The sequence below is a fragment of the Lissotriton vulgaris genome, chromosome 6 (assembly GCF_964263255.1).
Source record: "Lissotriton vulgaris chromosome 6, aLisVul1.2, whole genome shotgun sequence".
NCBI lineage: Eukaryota > Metazoa > Chordata > Amphibia > Caudata > Salamandridae > Lissotriton > Lissotriton vulgaris.
Genome location: NC_141694.1, coordinates 51,949,803 through 51,970,488, shown reverse-complemented (window position 1 = coordinate 51,970,488; position 20,686 = coordinate 51,949,803). Strand labels below are relative to the sequence as shown.

At 49.8% G+C, this 20,686-nt stretch overlaps 1 protein-coding gene across 1 annotated transcript in view; it reads left to right on the top strand.

Annotated features, from left to right (window-relative positions):
• Positions 1-20,686, top strand: part of CMTR1 (cap methyltransferase 1) — a 1,053,443-nt gene that overhangs the window by 1,011,615 nt on the left and 21,142 nt on the right. The window contains exon 23 of the mRNA XM_086925906.1: positions 13,848-13,956. Within this exon, the coding sequence (XP_086782032.1) occupies positions 13,848-13,956 (109 nt within the window). The remainder of the gene's footprint in view (positions 1-13,847; positions 13,957-20,686) is intronic.

The following is a 20,686-nucleotide window of genomic DNA, read 5'->3' as shown; positions in this document are numbered from 1 at the left end:
CCCCTGAACCAGTACATCTTGTCAGAACATTTTCACATGCTGACTTTACAGCAGGTTCTACCATTCCTCAGTCAGGGGGACTTCCTAGCAACCCTAGACCTAAAGGATGCATATTTCCACATTCCCATTCATCCAGGACATTCCCATTCACCCAGGACACAGGAAATATCTCCGGTTCACAATCAACAACCAGCATTACCAGTTCAAGGTCCTGCCTTTCGGGGTCACCACTGCCCCCAGGGTGTTCACCAAGTGCTTAGCGACAGTGGCTGCGCACCTTCGAAGACAACACATCCATGTCTATCCTTATCTGGACGACTGGCCTATCCAAGCAAAGTCAGCCCAGCAATGTGCCAGCCACATGTCCCGCACAATTCACCTCCTACACAGTCTAGGATTTTCACTGAATTACCCAAAATCACACCTTCAACCCGCACATGTGCAACAGTACCTAGGTGCGACAATAAACACTCTGACAGCAACAGCGCAGCCAAACTCTCCCTGAGTCAACAGCATGCAATTGCTAATTCAGAAATTCAGGCCCCAATACTCACTCCCAGCACAGGTATTTATGCAGCTGATAGGGATGATGGCCTCCTGCATCTTCATAGTCCCGCACGCAAGGCTACACATGTGTCCGCTTCAGGAGTGCTTGGCACAACAGTGGAACCAGGCTCATGGCCATCTAAAAGACCTAGTGTTGGTGACCGGTCGTGCATACAACTCTCTGCATTGGTGGAACACTCAAAACCTTTGCAGGGGACGACCGTTCCAAGAGCCTGTGCCACAAATAGTGCTGACGACTGACGCATCTCTACAGGGCTGGGGAGCGCATGTCCTCCATTATACAGTGCAGGGACTATGGACAACGCAGCAGCAAAAGATGCATATCAACCTTTTGGAGCTGATGGCAATCTTCATGGCGATGAAGGCGTTCAAATTGCATCTGTGCAACAAAGTTGTGCGGATCCGGACGGACAACACGACTGTCATGTATTACATCCAGAAGCAGGGAGGCACGCACTCTCCACAATTGTCTCATCTAGCCCAGAGCATGTGGAAGTGGGCCATTCAAAGAAACATGTTCCTCATGGCGGAACATCTCCCAGGCAAGGACAACCAGATGGCGGACCTGCTCAGCAGGCACAGCCATCAAATGCACGAGTGGGAGATACACCCCTCGGTGCTCCAACCATATTTCCAGCAGTGGGGTCATCCAGCGATAGATCTATTCGCCACAAAGGAAAATGCAAAATGCCAAGCCTTCGCCGCCAGGTTCCCACACCCGCAGTCTCAGGGCAATGCGATATGGATGACTGGTCAGGCAGATTTGCGTACACTTTTCCTCCAGCACCGCTCATACCGCTAGTGGCACGCAAATTGCGACAGCACTCCATGACGGTCATCCTGGTTGCTCCAACGTGGGCAAGGCAGGCCTGGTACACCACGTTCCTAGAACTTTCAGTGGTGCCTCACCAACGGCTGCGCCTCACGCCCAGTCTCCTCACTCAGAGCCATGGAGACATTCAGCACCCAGATCTGCAACAGTTGAGCCTTGCAATATGGCTCCTGAGGTCATAGAGTTTGGCTACCTCAACTTGCCCCCTGACTGTATGCACATCATCAAGGAGGCAAGACGACCTACAACTAGGGCATGCTATGCGGCCAAATGGAAGCGATTTGTCATTTACTGTTCCAATAATGACACTAATCCGCTAGATGTGTCCACGCAAAACATCATATGTTATTTGCTACATCTATACAGATGCAATCTGGCATATAGTTCCATCAGGGATACATTTGGCTGCCATGGCGGCATATCTTCAGAACAGACAGCATCTTTCCCTTTTTAGGGTGCCTGCCATTAAAGCTTTTATTGAAGGACTCAAAAGAGTGATCCCTCCCAGACACCCTCCTTCACCTGTCTGGAATCTGAACATAGTTCTCACCAGACTAATGGGACCACCCTTTGAACCTCTTCACTCTTGTGAGATACAGTTTCTTACATGGAAAGTGGCTTTTCTAGTAGCAATCACATCGCTACGAAGAGTTAGTGAGCTTAAAGCCCTAACTATTTAAGAGCCTTTCATACAGATTCATGCTAATAGGGTAGTGCTACGTACCAATCCTAAATTCATGCCTAAGGTGGTGTCGCAGTTCCACATTAATCAAACCATAGAACTGCCCTTTTTCTTCCCAAATCCAGATTCTGTGGCAGACCGAGCACTGCACACATTAGATGTTGAAAGAGCTCTCCTGTATTACATAGACAGGACAAAAGATTTCAGAAAAACTAAACAACTGTTTGTTGCCTTCTCTCCACAACACAAAGGCAACCCCATTTCCAAATCAGGTATAGACAGATGGATTGTTAAGTGCATACAGATTTGTTATCAAAAGATTAAAAGCACATTAACAGTTCCCCCAAGAGCGCATTCCACACTCAAACTAGGGGTATCCATGGCTTTCCTAGGTAACATTCCCCTAGAGGATATATGTAGAGCAGCCACATGGACCACCATACATACATTTACCAAACACTACTGCGTAGATGTACACTCCAAACAGCAAGCTGCTGTAGGACAGGCTGTTCTCAAAACGCTTTTTCAGACTGCTGCAGCTGGCACGGGCAACCGCCGCTAAGGAGGTAACTGCTATTTATTCTATGCACAGATATGAATTCAGCAGCCCACATGCCTCGAACGGAATATGCTACTTACCAGTATGCATCTGTTCTTGGCATGTAGGGCTGCTGACATTCATATCGCCCGCCCTCCTCCCCGGTGCCTGTCGCAGCTGTAGCACTCAGAATCATTCTCAGGCATGGTCATCACTTACTGTATTACATTCCATCTCTGCCACAATGGCGAAAAACAATCTGAAGATGGAGAGGATACCCATGCGCACTGTAGTCCAGGGGAGGAGCTATCTATCTCGTGATACTTCGAAGACTCTTCCAGGACAACAATGTGCAATCATCCGGACCCAACACTAGGCGGCGATCTATGCACAGATATGAATGTCAGCAGCCCTACATGGCGAGAACAGATGCATACTGGTAAGTAGCATATTCCTTTCTGATGCTGAAAGTCTCATTTCTGGTCGTTCCCAAGCAGTTTCAAAACGTAGTAGTGTGCAGGAGTTGCCCTCTCCATTCATTAGGAAGAAGAAATTGTCTCTTTCTTTGGCCCCTACGGTGTCTTCACCTCTTCCTACTACTTCCACGCGTCTGCTGCGTCTTCTTCTCATGTTCCTGTGAGAAAACATGTGTTCGAGGCATGTGGGCTGCTGAATTCATTGGGGTAGGAGACGACGCAGAGGCCATCGGAGCCGTCGATGACGACTCGAGCGATGAGCAAGCCCACCCGCAGTCGCGGGGCCTAATATTGACACTGTGCTCTCTAAGGCTCAGGTCGAGGCATCGCCGGAAGGCCTTAGCCGAGATCTTACTCCACATTCTATAGCCCCGCGTCAAGGCCCGGCTAAGAATACTTCAAAGGAGCCATCGGTCGATCCATCAAAATCGAAACCGAACCCAACAGAGGCGAAAACGAAACCGAAACTGTTGGACAGTCCTCGGATCGACGCCCTCGGACTCCTCGGCTCCAGTCAAGTCAAAAAGTGTTGTCGACCCTTCGGGGTCACAAGGGGGCGTCGGCCCGAAGAGCGGGGCGCCAAAGCCAGTCTCGATGGTCAAGCACGTCACTCTGACGACGTTGACGTCTAAACATGGCGACACTGCCAGAGGACTCCAGACTAAAAAGACTGTCGAACCGACGCTTGCATCCTCCAAGTCGATAGTAAGCAAGGCCCTCGAGTCGAAGACAAAACCCGACCCGAAAGAGCATATCGCGTCGAAGCCCAAGGCCGTGCCTGCTGCGCACCTTGCGCTCAAGTCGACGCAAGGGCGCAAGCATGCTGGTGATCCACCAAAGCAGATCGGATCGAAGACGCCGTCGATCTCGAAGAAGGTCGGTTCGTCTCAGGTGCTTCCTCCAATTAAATACAGACCGCTCGACCCAAAGCGTTCGAACCTCAAAAGGGCGCCGAAGCGTCCAAGAAGGTGTCGGGACCTTCCAAGTCTCAGTCCATTTCAGAGGAGGTAATGTTCCAAGCACCCTCGTATGACAATCAGTCGAAGCTCTTCATCGACTCGGATTCTGGCAGGCTCACCATTCACAAACGAAAAATCGCTCCAGAACATCCTTTGGAGTCATACAAGATCCCTCCCAAAAGGAAAAGGATTCAGCCACCTCACCTGTTCTCTTCGAACCTGTGGAGTCATATACCCAACAATATGCCTATTCTCCCACACGCAGGGATGAGGATGTGGGAGAGGGTTACGGTCAGATTGAATTTAATTATCATGCTGACGCAGATCAAGATGAACCTCAACTGTGGAATGACCCTGTTGACCCTAATGAGCCACACACTGCACCTGATGCTCAGTCCTATAATGTCAAGACCTCGCCTACTGAAGACACTGCGGCGTTTAACGCTTTACTAGAAAGGGCGGCCATTAACCATGACGTGGAAATGCAGGCAGATCCAGTGGATGAGGACTTTCTGTTTGATACTTTCTCCGTCTCAGAAAAATTATTAAAGACATTGCCTATGCTGAAAGGTGCCCTGAAACATGCTACCGACATTTTCAAGGAGACCACCAGGGCAAGGGTTGTAAACCCAAGGATTGAAAGAAAATATCGGCCTCCACCTGTGGACCCTAAGTACATCAGGGGCCAGCTCCCATTGGACTCCTTAGTTGTGGCTAATGCTCGCAAGAGAGCAAACTCTCAGACTAGTGGTGCTGCTCCTCCTCCGGACAAAGAATCCAAGATCTTGGAAGCTTCTGGCAAGCGTGTAGCTGCTCAAGCGGCTAATATTTGGAGGATCGCAAATACACAGGCCCTATTAGCCAGATACGATAGGGCTCACTACCACACATTAGAACAGCGAATGCAACACCTACCTGATGCTTATAAGGAGGGAGCAGAAATGCTAATACAGGAAGGAAAGTTGATTTCAAATGCATCCATCAAGTGTGCACTCGATGCAGCAGACACGGCAGCTAGGGCCATCAACACTAGTGTTATGCTGAGACGTCATGCCTGGCTCCGCATCTCTGGTTTTAAACCAGAGATCCAGACAACTTTGCTTAATCAGCCAGTTAACCCTGACATTAACAGTTCCCCCAAGAGCGCATTCCACACGAAGCTAGGGGCATCCATGGCTTTCCTAGGTAGCATACCCCTAGAGGATATATGTAGAGCAGCCACATGGACCACCATACATACATTTACCAAACACTACTGCGTAGATGTACACTCCAAACAGCAAGCTGTTGTAGGACAGGCTGTTCTCAAAACCCTTTTTCAGACTGCTGCAGCTGGCACGGGCAACCACCGCTAAGGAGGTAACTGCTATTTATTCTATGCACAGATATGAATTCAGCAGCCCACATGCCTCGAACGGAATATGCTACTTACCAGTATGCATTTGTTCCTGGCATGTAGGGCTGCTGACAGTGCGCATGGGCATCCTCTCCATCCTCAGATTGTTTTTCTCCATTGTGGCAGAGATGGAGTGTAATACAGCAAGTGATGACCATGCCTGAGAATGATTCTGAGTGCTACAGCTGCGTCAGGCACCGGGGAGGCGGGCGGGCGATATGAATGTCAGCAGCCCTACATGCCAAGAACAGATGCATACGACCGCCAGATGTGGACAGACATGACTGCTTTTGTGGCTTTGGTTCCAGATGCTTCCAAGGCGGAAGCCTTACAACTTCTCCAAGAAGGGGAGAGAACATTGGAGGAGATTATTGACTGTGCCGTGGATATTGCCTGTACTGGTTTCCGGCAGCTCGCTGGAGCGGCTGTTCTACGCAGGCAAGGTTGGTTGGGTTCCACATCCTTTCGCCAAGAGGTACAGGCGAAGATCCTGGATATGCCGTATGGAGCACATGTTGATGAGGCATTGCAATCTATCAAAAAAGACACTGACACTGCTCGCTCTTTAGGAACCTTGCAATTTCGGAAACAGCCCTTTCGGGGTGCACGCAGACGCGGCACCTCTTCTACTTTTCGAGGAGGAAGCAATCAATATCGCTCCTACAACCAAGGCAACCAACGTTACTCCAATAATCAGCAACAGTCCTCCCGTCAGCAGTCTTCTAAGACCTATAGGGGGAAATCTTCTTACAGAGGATCTGCTCCCAAGAGACAAATACTTGCCTTTACCCCAAAGAGTTGGAGGTCGAATCTCCCTGTTCTGTTCTCAATGGTCCTCCATCACTTCGGACCGTTGGGTTCTGGACATTGTAGAGAAGGGCCATGCTTTAGAGTTCATCAAACTTCCTCTTCCCACTCCACCTTCCGGCCCACCACCAGCCCAAATCAAGGAACTATTCCATCAAGTTCGCCTTATGATACAGAAGGGTGTCGTCTAAGTGTGTTGTCGAAGGGATTTTATTCCAGTTTTTTCCTTATCAAGAAGAACGGGGATTGGCGGCCGATATTGGACTAGCGAGCACTCAACAAGTATCTCAAGTACCAATCCTTCCGCATGCTAACGCTGGTGGAGATCTTGCGCTTACTCTCAATGGGAGATTTCATGGCAACTATCGACCTCCAAGACGCCTCCTTCCATGTCCCTATTCTTCCGCGACATCAGAAGTACTTACGATTCCGCGTGGGACGGAGGGATTTCCAGTTCAAAGTACTGCCTTTCGGCCTACGCTCCACCCCTCGTGTCTTTACAAAGGTGTTAGCTCCTGAGGTAGCTTATCTGCGTCTCCAGGTTGTACAAATATTTCCATACCTGGACGACTGTCTCCTAAAGTCACAATCGCGCACGCAGATACTTCAGGATACACGCCTTTGTCATGAAGTATTTCGCTCCCTCGGACTTTCTATCAACACCGAGAAGTCCCAATTACATCCAGCTCCCTACAAGAATTTTCTAGGGGCCACTTTGAATACAACTCTTGCAAAAGCATTTGTATCTCAGGAGCGTCAACAAAAGATTCTTCAATTGGTGTCTCTTCTACGGACAAAACAGTCCGTTTCAGTCCGACTATTAAAGTAATTTCTAGGGATGGCATCATCGTGCATTGCATTGATCCCAAATTTCAGACTACGGACACGCCCCATTCAAGAAGAATTGGATGGACAGTGGCGTGAAGTCACCGGTTTCTTCAACGACATAGTCTGTGTCACCGTTCACATGAGGGCGGCTCTCAAATGGTGGGCGCAGCCATTCAATCTTTCGGCAGGGACTTCGTTCCTTTCCACCACTCCGGACCTTACTCTAACGACGGATGCCTCGTTGGAAGGATGGGGTGCACATCTTCAAGGCCTGTCCATAAAGGGCAAGTGGACTCTGCCTCAGAGAGCCTGGCACATCAACAGGTCGGAGTTGATGGCCATTTTTCTAGCGCTCAAGTCATTCCATCCATTGATTCAAGGGGAGTCAGTCCTTATTCAGACGGACAACACAACCAGCATGCAGGGCGGAACAAAATCTCCATTCTTGTCAACTGGCGCAGTCGATCTGGGACTGGGCTCTAAGTCACCACATCACTCTCGCCGCAGTTCATCTTCCAGGTGTCTCCAACACCCTAGCGGATTCCCTCAACAGGTCCACGTCATCGACCCACGAGTGGGAGTTACATCAACCAACACTCGAGTTGATCTTTCGGCGATGGGGTCGTCCGTCGCTGGATCTCTTTGCCACACCAGAGAACCGGAAATGCCCGTCTTACGCAAGCTGGCATCCCCACCGAGGGTCACAGGGCAATGCCCTTTTGATGAACTGGTGCAATCTGTTTGCTTACGCTTTTTCTCCAATCCCTCTGGTGCCTCGAGTATTGTGGAAGATGCGGAGACAGCCTTGCCACATTCTTCTGATCGCTCCCAGATGGCCTCGACAGGCATGGTTCTCGGAGCTACTTCTTCTATCCCAGTGCGAGCCCATCCTTCTTCATCCTCGGATGGACCTCCTCATGATGGACAAGGAGGATATTTGCCATCCGGACCCCTCTTCTCTGAATTTGTCAGCCTGGAACCTGAGCACCTTGAATTTGCCCATTTAACCATCCCGCCAGACTGTTTAAACATTCTCGCTCAGGCCAGAGCTCCGTCCACTGTTAAAACCTACAAGCTTAAACGGAAAAGATTCTGCCATTGGTGTGCAGCTGCTGGTGTTCACCCCATTCGTTCAACGCCTGCGCAGCTCGTCCTGTTCTTTTTACAACTGGCTCAGTCCAGACTTTCTCATTCAACTTTGAAAGTTTTTCTGGCGGCAATTTCCCGCTTCCGCCAGGATGGCTCCACCTCACTCTGTTCTTCCAGGATAATGCGTCAATTTTTCAAAGGGTTGTTCAGCAAATTCCCACTAATTCGGCGCCCTCCTCCTTCTTGGCGCCTTAACACCTTGACTGCTAGCGGTTTTCCCGCTGTGTGCTGGGATTTCGAAAATCCAGAGTAACATGACGAGCTCAGCTCGTCATCAGCATACGAGCGCCGTAGCTGATGACGAGCTGAGCTCGTCATCAGCATCGAAGGGGTTAACATCGTGTTAGCACAACTAATGAAGGCACCATTCGAACCTATACACAAGGCTGACTTGAAGTTTCTCACTTGGAAGGTTGCTCTTCTCCTTGCGCTGACATCATCACGTCGCGTAAGTGATATTCATGCTTTCACTATAAATCCTCCTTTTCTTCAATTTCAGCCGGACTGCGTAGTCCTTCGCACTAATCCCACCTTCCTGCCTAAGGTGCCTTCGGATTTCCACATCAACGAACCTGTTTTCTTAAAGACTTTATTTGCTAACCTACAGTCTCCAGCGGAACAGCGCTTGCACTCCTTGGACATTAAGAGGTGCCTAAAGTTCTACATCAGCAGATCTGCCCCTTTTCGCAAATCTGATCAACTGTTCATAGCTTATGGACGCTTCCACAAAGGGCGTCCAGTTACCAAACCTACTGTTGCTCATTGGGTTTCCTCTGCCATTGCTTTCTGCCATCAAAAGGCAGGCAAGCCTCTACAGTCTTCAGTGAGGGCCCATTCCACCAGGGCGATGTCGTCTTCAACTGCCTTGTTCGCCGGTGTACCACTGCATCAGATCTGCAGAGCAGCCACGTGGTCCAGCAGGCACACGTTGACGAAACACTACTGCCTGGCTGTAGGAAGGTGGATATCTGACTTTTTGCCTGGTGTTTAGCTGGTTTTTCGACTTAATTGACCTGGGGCCCTGCTATTCAGGACCCCAGGCCCACTGCTCTCTCTGTAAAATGGATTCCATGTACTCTAGGTACATATCTAATTGGATACTGACTCACCTTATCAGCCCCTATACAGTGTACCTTAGGTACCCAGGGCATAGGTTCACCCAGGGCCTACCAGGGGCTGCAGCATGTATTATGCCACCCCTGACTGGCCATCCAAATCTGACTCAACTGGCTGATCAATCAGCTGGGGCAAGGTGGTGTAAACACCCTTTGCTTTAGATATAGTATCTCTATATCTAACCCTAAAATGGACACATATACTCCTATAAGTCACTCCTATGGCAGGCCTTAACAATCCTGGAGGCAGAGTGCTTGGAATTATGTGAGATAGTGCTCTGGCATGAGCTGAGCCTGTCTGCAGCTTTCGGAACCAAGTCCTTTAGCTGTTTCCATGATAACGCTATACCATATACTCTTAAGTGCATTATAATCCTCGCAGTTATTGCTAACTTTGGCTTAGCATTATCAAAACATGTCGATTAAGGTGTCATACGAATTGGAATACTACCCCCTCGCCAATTCTGGCAACGGGGGGTAGCATTCCACCCTTCTAGAGGGGCACGACATGTACCTAACTGTGAACCCCAGTTAAAGTTAACCCCGAGCCTCAGCATCACAAAATGGATGCTGCCACCACAGACACAAGCCTGACCTCCTGCTGCTGGGAGTCTTTCCAGCGAGGGAGGCTTGGACAAAGGGTTTCCTGCCTTGGGAGGTGCTAGCACCACCCCAGACAGGATTTTGTGTATTGGGTAGGACAGGGCTGAAAGGAATGAGACATGCCTGGGGCACACAAGGTGTCCCTGTGCATACACCGGTCTAAACCAGTTCCTGGGGCTCTCCAGCCCTGGCGCAAGACTGGACAAAGGATAGGGAGTGTAACCACCCCCCTTCCTGGTCCCACCCATAGGAGGGACCTAGTCGTAGTACAGCCCCCTTTAGCAGGATAAAGGTAGGAGCTGGTCCCATTCCGAGTTAGATTAATCCTGAACTGAAACTCTACATGAAGAAACTCTGGACTTCGACTTTTTGCTAAGAAGACTGAAGAAATCTCCCTTGTGGGCAAGGAGTGTCCACCCTGCACAAGCAGGATCCATCAGCGTCCAGCGGCTTCCCTTTGTCGTCTTCCCTCGAGGATCCAGACTTCAGAGCCCGACGAGACCCGGATTCCCAGACCTCTCCGACCTCTACCTACATCTGCAGCACAGCTGAGATCCGTGGGTGCGACGAGACACGTGGGACCGGCCCTCTTGGAAGAAGCAGCACTTCGCTCCAGCACAACTTCTGAGGTAACCTCGACCAAGTGCTTTGGGAAATGAGAAGCCCCGACCCCGAGCAGCTCCTGCACCGAAGACCAGCCCTCCAGCATCCACGAGATATGCGTGGGGCCCTTCTGCCTGTTTGCTGCTCAACGCGTTGTCTGGTCACTTGCCGGCTGGCTAGTGACCTCCTAGACGACGAACCTTGAAATCCAATCTGCTGGTCTGGTTGCTCCAGACTGGCCCCTGCTTCCCTACAAAGGAGAAGCACCCCGGACCCTCCTCGTCCACTCCAGACGCCGTTTCCTCTCACCGCGTGGGTTGCCTTTGCCAAGGCCTGTTGACTCCAAATCCGGATCCGACACCGCCGACAGCGAGAGCCTGCGTGGGACAGCTCGTGCCTCCATCCTGGTCGTCGAAGACACCGCCTGGTCCACGTGGCTGCAAAGACAAGCGTCCACTCTTCACCTGATCGCGACAACGACATCTGGTTCCACTCCTGGTTCCACTACAGTCACTGGCTAGTGACTTTGAACATTGTCCCCTCTGCTTTCAGATTCTTATCTTCACTGATCCACCCTTGGATCACACCGGACATCTTCCTCCTGGTCGCCTGCAGCATCTTTTCTTTCAGGCTCCATAGACTTCAACGCCGGAACCCAACACGACTTCGCACCTATGCACCCGCAGCCTGTTGGTGAGGTAACAAGAGCATTTCGGTGCTCAAGGGTAGATTGACTCTCCTAGTGTCCAGTTCCACAGTCGGTTTAGTCTTAACTAGTCAGGATTGTCCGTACTCACCTTTTACTTGAACTGTACTGTCCATAGACATTGTTACGCATCTCGCGTGTGAGTTCACACTCTGCACACGCGTTCCGTGGACCTCCTATTACTTACCTAAAGTCAGGATAGTGTAGTCCCAGCGATCCTACAGCCTCTGGACAGCTCCATTCATTTTATCGACTTTCACATTCCACTTACTTAGTATATGGTTTGTTGTGCCCCTAGGGCAACATTGTAATTGTGCAACTTAAACTTATTTTTCCTAAGAGTCTTGTCATGTGCTTAGCCCTCTGATCTCATAAAGAGTTCAGAGGTGTTTGTTAGTTAATAAATATCTTGTTTTTTTTCATAACTACCTGTGTGGTGTCCTTTCACTTGGTATTCAAGGGTTTATATGTGGTAAAACAGCTGGCTTCACATGGCAAAAAAGTTTAGCCTAAGACTGCTTTGTCCATGCTACCATTAGGATAGCTGGTCTATAAGGTTGACTTACAACCAATCACCATAATGGTTGTTTGGACTGATACAAGGTGATCACTAGAACTATTGAGCATCATATATCAGGCCAACTTCTCACACTGGGTGCCATCAATGAAGCAGATACTGCAGTAGGACAGGCTGTGCTTCACAATCTTTTTCAATAAGGTGAGCCTCTGTCTTCCCTCCTCCATTATGGTTTACCATTTTACTGTTATGACTTGCATGACTATATATATATATATTTTGATCTTATAAGTCTGTTCATGTGTATTATGACTATGGAAGCCTTTTCCGGCTATTACTGCTTTCTATTCTATATTCAAGCATTTAAATCTATGAAAGACACCCTAATACTGGAGAAGAACAATTGTTACTTACCTGTAAACAGGTGGTTCTCCAGTATTGGTGTCTTTCATAGATTCACATGCGACCCACCCTCCTCCCCTCAGAGGCTCTCTTCTCCTCATAGACTCTATGGTCACTCTTGTGCTACGAAAATCTGAGGTACTGAGCTCTGAGGAGAAGGTTCTGGAGGGCTGCTGGCGCCTAATTGGCTACAGTTTGGACCAACATAATGACAGGAATAGACTACATATGTTTTTTCTCTCGATGTATTCCTATATGGAATTATGTCTAGGCATTTACTGCCTCTTTTATAATGTGTATTTCATTTATGTTTTTACATATACATATTATGAGTATGTTATTGCTATTTTATTTATCGTGGGACTCCCACTCCGACGACGGAGAATATTCAAGCATGTGAATCTGTGAAAGACTCCAATACTGGAGAACCACCTGTTTACAGGTAAGTAACAATTGTTCTTCCGAAGAATACTGACCCAAGGGAAAGCATACCAACCGCAAAAAGGCCCCATCCTGAATCTAGGCAACAAATTCCTTTTGTGCACATTATTTACATATAGTAAATACGGGGCAATATAGGGAGGTACTTGTATAACGCAATAATCCCTGACAGTGGGGTTGTCTACTTCTGACAGTTCCCTAGACGATTCTTTATGTTCATAATGTTTATGTATCATTGAATCAAAATTATTCTGTATCTTGTCTTAGCCGCCAGTCTCTTTACTAGTTGGTTCTGCTTTCTGTGAAACGTGCCTTTAGCTGTTGGATACTCTCTCGTTAGATAAAAACTGAAAATAAAGAAATGATGTAATTGAGTTTTCTCAAATAGAGGAAAGCATTTCTGTTTTACCATAAACATACTTCTAAAACTACCAAACTAAAGAGTTAGACATGGGCACCAGGAATTTATTTCTTAAATCAAAGACTCGTAAAAAGAAGCATATGAATGACCATGTACGTTTTTGTATGTTATTCTCATAGAAGAGTTGCCATACATAAAATACCTCTTTTGAACTAAACCTTAAGCTATTTAAATAATAGATAAATGTCTATATATCTTTTTAATTGGCATTTTTGTAATTAACACTGGTGACAATACTTTATTGACTGGAAATGAATACTTTATTGGAGGACTATGAATGGCTAGTGTGAAACTCTGTCATTAGCTGGTTGAAATTGATGTCGCAGAGAATTTTTATTTCCTCTTTCGAGATGTGTGAGTTGGGGGTCCAGGGTGATAATCTGTGTAAGTATAGAGATCTGCCCCCTAACGTTTGATGGACGGAAATGAGTTATGGCTATGGCTGTGCACTGTTACTAAGTCACCAGGTATTGTTTTACACAACCGTGCCATTATTAGTTTCTAAAAGCAGAATATGGTGACATTTTCAGTCAAACTCCTACTTCCAATCCAGGATCTAAATAACAGTTACTAAACCATGATGCAGCTTCTGCACACTTCCATAACCTCATACTTTCACATGTAGCTTGTTAGAACTGACAATGTTAGTGTATAAAGTTTCATACCATACACTGTTCTAGTGAGTGTTGAACAGAATTCCCTGGACTGCTTGTATAAAGCGCAAATTGCGTAAAACAATGCATGTTTACATTATTAAACTTCACATCTCAATATACAATATTTTTCTTTTTTCATTCTTTTCCAGATCCTTGGACGATGGCGTTTAGCAAAAGCCACAAAAGGAAATTTTTCTATAACTTGAAAAATAAGAAGTCTACTTTCGAACTTCCTCTTGATTCAGTTGCACCATTTCAGTAAGCTAATGAACTTTTGTAAAGAGGATGCTAGGAAAACAGATTAAAATAAATACTATTGTTTGTTCAGCTTGTATGATATTGTACCATAATTGATATTAATTTAAATGCTTATCAGTGTTCATTATTTCAGGCACTGGTTCATGTTTGTGACTTATATTTCTGTTCTTAGTTATCTGGATGAAACAGGTTAGTGTTAGATTCCTTACCATAGAATATCCCCAGGTGTCAGACTGGACCTGGAAAGATTTTTGTCAGCAGTACCCTTGCGTGGTGTTGGCGTCATCTGCGGCTCCGCGTCCGTCGTCAGCGTCGTGATCGCCGGGATGACGTCGTCTGAGTACTTAGACGCAGCCCTCGCGCGCTGACGTCAGTTCTTCTTTTTCCTTGCCAGCAAGGGCTGATCCGGGAAGGGCTAGTACCCTAGTAATTCCGGTGTCTCTACTGCCTCGGGGTTGACCACGACGACAAGTCGTGCCCCGACTGCCGGGCCTTGACCTCAAAAGCTAGGCGGGAGCAGTCCCGTAAGCTCCTCGAGATCCCGCAGTCCGGCTCAAGGTCCCTGTCGAGGAGGAGGTCGAGGGACCGGTCGCAGAGCCGGAGCCCACACCGTTCGTCGGGCTCCAATTCCTCGCACTCAGGTAAGTCGAGGCACTCTAAAAAAAATAAAGTCGAAGAGGCGGCATCGCTCTTCCGACTCCCCTCACTGGTCGCGCGAGGCGGCTGAGGGTTCGGGTGACACCACCCGCGCGGTTGTCGCATCTGGTCCCATACCCTCCGGTCCCTGGACGACATGCGACGCCAGAGGAAATGATTTCCTCGTGGCCATGAGGACTCACTTCCCTCCGTCGAGGTCTGTCGGCGAGCCTTCTGACCCCGCAGACCCGACTAGGGGCCCTGGCAGGCCGGCGGGTTCCGCCCCAGCGCCGTCGGGGGGGCTTCGGCCCCAGCACCTTTGTCTACTTCGGTCCCGACGCCGCAGGGCCCCGGGGGATCCAGGCCTGGATCCCAGTCGACGTCAGTTGCCCTCACGACTCCTCCGCTGGCGCCGACCCCGATGGTGTTGCTCCTGGCGCCGTCTTCGGACGACGCCATCCCCTGTTTCAGTTCGGCGTCGGAGCGACGCCGCTCGGTGCTGTCTCCGGCATCGGTGGGTGAGCAATTCATCTATGACCCGGCTCTGTCATTTCTGCCTGTATATCAAGACACTGATTAGGGGGAGGACTGGGAGGGGTCTGAGCACCCTCTGGCACAACAGTGCCAGTTAAGTCAGGACTGGGCAGATGAGTTGGGGGAGGCCAGTGGTCTGGATACATCGCCTGACGCTGGATTCCTATCTGCTCCCTCCGTGGCAGCCAAGGCCTTGGCTCTTGAGCTCCGTGCCACGGCCGTGAGGACTAACCTCCTCACCGAGGTGCTTCAGCCGCCAGTAAGCTCTTCGGAACCTCTGCTGCCGTTCAATGAAGCCCTCACGGACGTTCTGATGGGCACTTGGTCCAAGCCCTCCACAGTGCCCCCTGTGGATCGGAATGTGGCCCAACTCCACCGTCCGGCTCTGGGCGACCCCAGCTTTCTCTTAGTAAACCCCACCCCGAGAACCTGGTGATCCAGGCCTCTACATCCCAGACCGCATTCCCAACCGCACCCCCGGATTGGGAATCCAAAAGGTTTGACCAGTTTGGAAAGAAACTGTTCTCATTGAGTTTGGGGTTGCGGTCTATCAACACCGCTTGCCTTTTGGGCCGTTATACCCACTCCCTGTGGGACACGGTTGCGTACGTGCTGCCCCAGTGTCCGGAGGAGTCCCAGGCACAGCTCGCCCAAGCACTTGCTGAGGCGCGGGATGCAGCACGTTATTCGATCAGATGTGATGTTGATATAAACACATTGATTGGTCGTAATGTTTAATGGATAATGTTACAGAAAAGTAGGTTGTAATTTACTCTCTTATATATGACTAGCAGCCCGTCCCGACGTTGTCCGGGTATGAATTGCTGCTGGCCAGTAGTATATTGTTTTGTAGGATTTCGTTTTGATAGCATTTCTTATCTGTGACAGGCCTGTGAAATGCTCCGATTCACAGTGCACTGCTGATGCACTTAAGAGTGCGCGTTCAGTAGTGTGTGAACTCGAGTTTCCCTACTTTATTTTTCCTTGCAATATTATATAGTGCGAACTCAACAACATGGCATGAGCACAATTTACATTCATTTGTGGTAGGCACGGGGGGACAAAGCGATTTGCCTGGAATCACTGGATGTTGAGCTGATGCCGAGATTCGAACGTAGCTCCCCAGCTCTAAAGTTCGCAATTCTAGAACTTGTGGCGGGAGATGTGTCTAAAAGTGTATGTCGGTGCTGGCCATCAATGAGAGAGACTTGTGCATTTTTCAAATGGGTGGTGAAAAAATATGAGTATGTTGCTGGAGATGTGGGCCGCCGTGCCACCAATGTACTTACCGGGGGAGGGTAAACACCCACCATTCCGCAACTTTCTTTCCGCATACCATCACTCCGCATACTTTCATTACGAAAGTACCATGACTCCGCAATGCCATTATAACGCATGGCATTACATTTTATATGCTTTTACCACGCATACATTTACAACGAAATTCGTTGTAAATGCATGAATGGTAAAAGCATGTTTTTTTTTTAATGTTTGGATAAGGTAAGTATGGGTTTAGGGGTATATGTTTTGGGGTACTGAGGTATATGTTTTGGGGTGTTTCTGTATTTTAAGATTTCAGATATAGTTTTGGGTTATGGGGTACAGGGGTAGTTTTAGGGTTTAGGGATAGGTATGGGTTTTGGGGTACAGGGGTATTTTTAGGGTTCAGGGCTAGGTTTGGGTACTGGGGTATAGGGATATTTTTAGGGTTCAGGGGTAGGTTTGGGTTTTGGGGTACAGGGGTATTTTAAGGGTTCAGGGCTAGGTTTGGGTTTTGGGGTACAGGGATATTTTTAGGGTTCAGGGCTAGGTTTGGGTTTTGGGGTACAGGGGTATTTTAGGGTTCAGGGGTAGGTTTGGGTTTTGGGGTACAGGGTTATTTTTAGGGTTCAGGGCTAGGTTTGGGTTTTGGGGTACAGGGGTATTTTTACGTTTATGGGGTAGGTTTGGGTTTTGGGGTACAGGGTTATTTTTAGGGTTCAGGGCTAGGTTTGGGGTACAGGGGTATTTTAGGGTTCAGGGCTAGGTTTGGGTTTTGGGGTCCAGGGGTATTTTTAGGGTTCAGGGGTAGGTTTGGGTTTTGAGGTACAGGGGTGTTTATAGGGTTCAGGGCTAGGTTTTGGGTTACAGTTTTTTTTTTGGGGGTTTAGGGATAGATTTGGGTTTTGGGGTACAGGGTATATTTATAGGGTTAAGACGGGCTAGTGTTTAATGGTGTTGGGGTATTTTAAGGAGTAAGGGTGGGTTATGATTATGGGGTGCAGGGGTATTTAAAGGGAGCAGGGTGGGATTAGCACACAATATGAGACATGGCATGAAGGTCGGAACATACCACACGCCCCCAGCACACGCCCAGAGCACAACGCAGACACGCCCACAAGGGACTACTTTGCTGGCACGGCTCTTTTACCTTTTAAATGTATATGTTGGGCGTCTGCATAGCCTGTGTCCTGCTGCAACTGCCCTTTCCAACGCTGTATTGGGTGTTGTGATTGGTGCTGTGGTTCCTGAGATTACCCGCCTCAAAGGTTTGGGCTCTCTCTTTATTATATTAGTATAGATTCACAGCCTTGAGGAAGCCCGCAAAGGGCGAAACGCGCATCGGCTGTGAAGCACTTTGTTTTAAAAGAAATAAAAACCTAATTTTTCTACACCACGCGACTCCCTTGGACTGAGAAGGAGTGTCTGTGCAAGGATACAAATTGAAGAATAGTGCTGAGTGCACAAGGATAAAAGTGACTTGATTTGATGTGCGGTGGTGTTTTTGTCTTCTGTTGATGTGACATTCTGCAACACCGTAGGTGGGCAGACTGTCTATCTTTAATGCTTGAGGTGGATAAGCATTCTACACCAAGGCTGCACTCAATAGTTGGACTTCATACATAGGTGTATGGTGTCGTTTTTGTAAAGGAAGGAGACATGTTTTTGATGTGCAGATCTAATCTAGCAAATTCGCCTCTTTTGTGATGTTTATGTCGATCAGATGTGGACTTGATACCACGGACTCGCTGGGAAGAGCGATTTCCACGACGGCCTGGCTGTGGTACGCCAACATCTCGGGGGATGTCAAGTCCACGCTCATGGTCTTGCCCTTCGATGGCAGTCGCCTTTTTGGGGACAAAGCAGACAGTGCGCTTGAACGTTTCAAGGACTCCAGGGCCAAGTCCTTGGGCCTGTCGGGCCAGCGCCAGCAGACTTATGCTTTTCGCCCCTTTCGTGGCCAAGTAAGGGGCGTCCCCACTCGTCCATCCGACCACAGGCCGCAGAAGCAACCTCAACGCGAACTTGGTAACCACCGTGGCGATGCAGGGGGACAACGGCAAGGTCAGTCCAAATCCACTCCTGCAACATGTGCCTCAAAGCCTTCCTAGTCCGAGATTTCAGGCCTATTCGACGCCATTGGGGGCAGGATCCACCATCACCTCCTCCACTGGCGTACCATCACGTCAGACAGGTGGGTGCTGCAAATCGTCCGAAGGGGCTACTCCCTCCCCTTCTAGGCGACCCCTCCAGCCATGCCATCGCAGTACCACCGCATGTCGGGGGATCACTTGCAACTTCTGCAGGAGAAAGTTACGGCCCTCTTGGCCAAGGGGGCCGTAGAGCGCGTTCCTGGGCCAGAAGTAGGGCGTGGTTGTTACTCCCACTACTTTCTGGTACCCAAGAAGGGCAAAGGAGGCCTACGCCCTATCTTGGACCCCTGGAGCATCAACGGCTTCCTCCGGAAGGAGAAGTTCAAGATGCTGACTTTAGCTCAGGTCCTGGCTGCCCTAGACCCTGGAGACTGGATGGTAGTGTTGGACTTGCAGGACGCATATTCCGACAACCCCGTCCTGCCGGCCCACCGGCGCTACCTGCAGTTCACGGTAGGCCACGGGCACTTTCAGTTTACCGTGCTCCCGTTCGGCCTCACCAGTGCCCCTCGGGTGTTCACAAAAGTGATGGCGGTGGTCACAGCTCATCTGCGCAGATCAGGGGTTTCAGTCTTCCCCTATCTCAACGACTGGTTGTTGTAGGCGGGCTCGCCCCAGACAGTCGTCTCCCATCTCCAGACTACGGCCGATCTCCTCCACTCGCTGGGGTTCTCCATCAACGTGCCGAAGTCACACCTGTTCCCCTCTCAGAAGCTCCACTTCATCGGAACGGTTCTGGACTCGGCGCAGTTTCGGGTTTATCCTCCCGAGCAGCGTGTCAGGGATATTCACGCTCTGACTCAGATCTTTCAGCCTTTATCCAGAGTCTCGGTCAGGTTGACGTTGCGGCTCTTGGGGCTGATGGCCTCCTGCATCCTGCTGGTGCATCACACCAGGTGGCGGATGCGGGCTCTGCAGTGGGACCTGACATTTCAGTGGGCACAGCATCAGGGCAACCTGTACGACCACGTCCTGATCTGGGAGGGCACTCTAGACAGTTGCAGTGGTAGCTCACGGACCACGATTGGGTCAGCGTCAGATCCCTTTCCCTTCCCCAACTGGAGCACTTTGTAGTGACGGATGCGTCCCTCCTGGGATGGGGGGGCCACATGAGAGAGGCAGAGATCAAAGGCCTCTGTTCTCCAGCAGAGTCCCGGCTCCATATCAACCTTCTGGAGTTGTGGGCGATCCGGCTTGCACTGAAGGCATTCCTTCCCTCTGTCCGGGGAAGTGTAGTGCAGTTGTTCACGTACAACACCACCGCCATGTGGTACTGCAACAAACCGGGCGGGGTGGGGTCGTGGAACCTTTGTCAGGAGGCTCTGCGCCTCTGGACATGGCTGGAACACCAGGGCGTCACCCTGGTGGTTCAACACCTGGCAGGTTCCCTGAACGCCAGGGCGGATGAACTCAGCCGCAGGTGCATGATGGATCACGAATGGCGTCTGAACTCGGGCGTGGCGCAATTTCTCTTTCAGCAGTGGGGAGAGCCTTGGTTAGATATATTCGCCACCGAAGAGAACGCACAATGTCATCAGTTCTGCGCGTTGGAATTTCCAAGGCAGCACTCAATCGGAGACTCTTTCCGTTGCGAGTGAAGCTGCGGTCTGTTGTACGCCCTTCCTCCTATACCACTTCTGCCCAGAGTGTTGAAGAAGATCAGGCGAGAACGGGCCCAAGTCATCCTTGGGGCTCCGGACAGGGCACAAAGATACTGGTATCCCCAGCTTATCAGCATGTCAGTCGATCTCCCGATTCGTTTGCCTCTTCAGGAGGACCATCTGTCACAGCAGCAGGGGACGATCCCCCACCCGAACCTGTCCAGTCTAAACCTACAAGATTGAGCCCTCCACGCAGGCGGCTGCCTCGTCTGAGGTCGAGTCGGTGCCGTTCCGGCGCCGCCCCTTGGCCACTTCGGCTCCGACTCAGCTCCGGTCCTCTGCGCTGCGTGACTTGGAGGAGCCCTGTCCGGCGTCTCCTTCAGTGCCGGATGGTGATGACGTCCTGCCTCAGGCTGTGGACTCTAGAGCGCCGGACAGGCGTCGAGTCGCGGGTTAGTCTTCGTATGCTCCCTCTTCTCCGGAGGTTGGGTTCCTGCTGGTGTCATCCTTCCCAGAGACAGGCCGCCGCGTGATGGCTTTTTCACC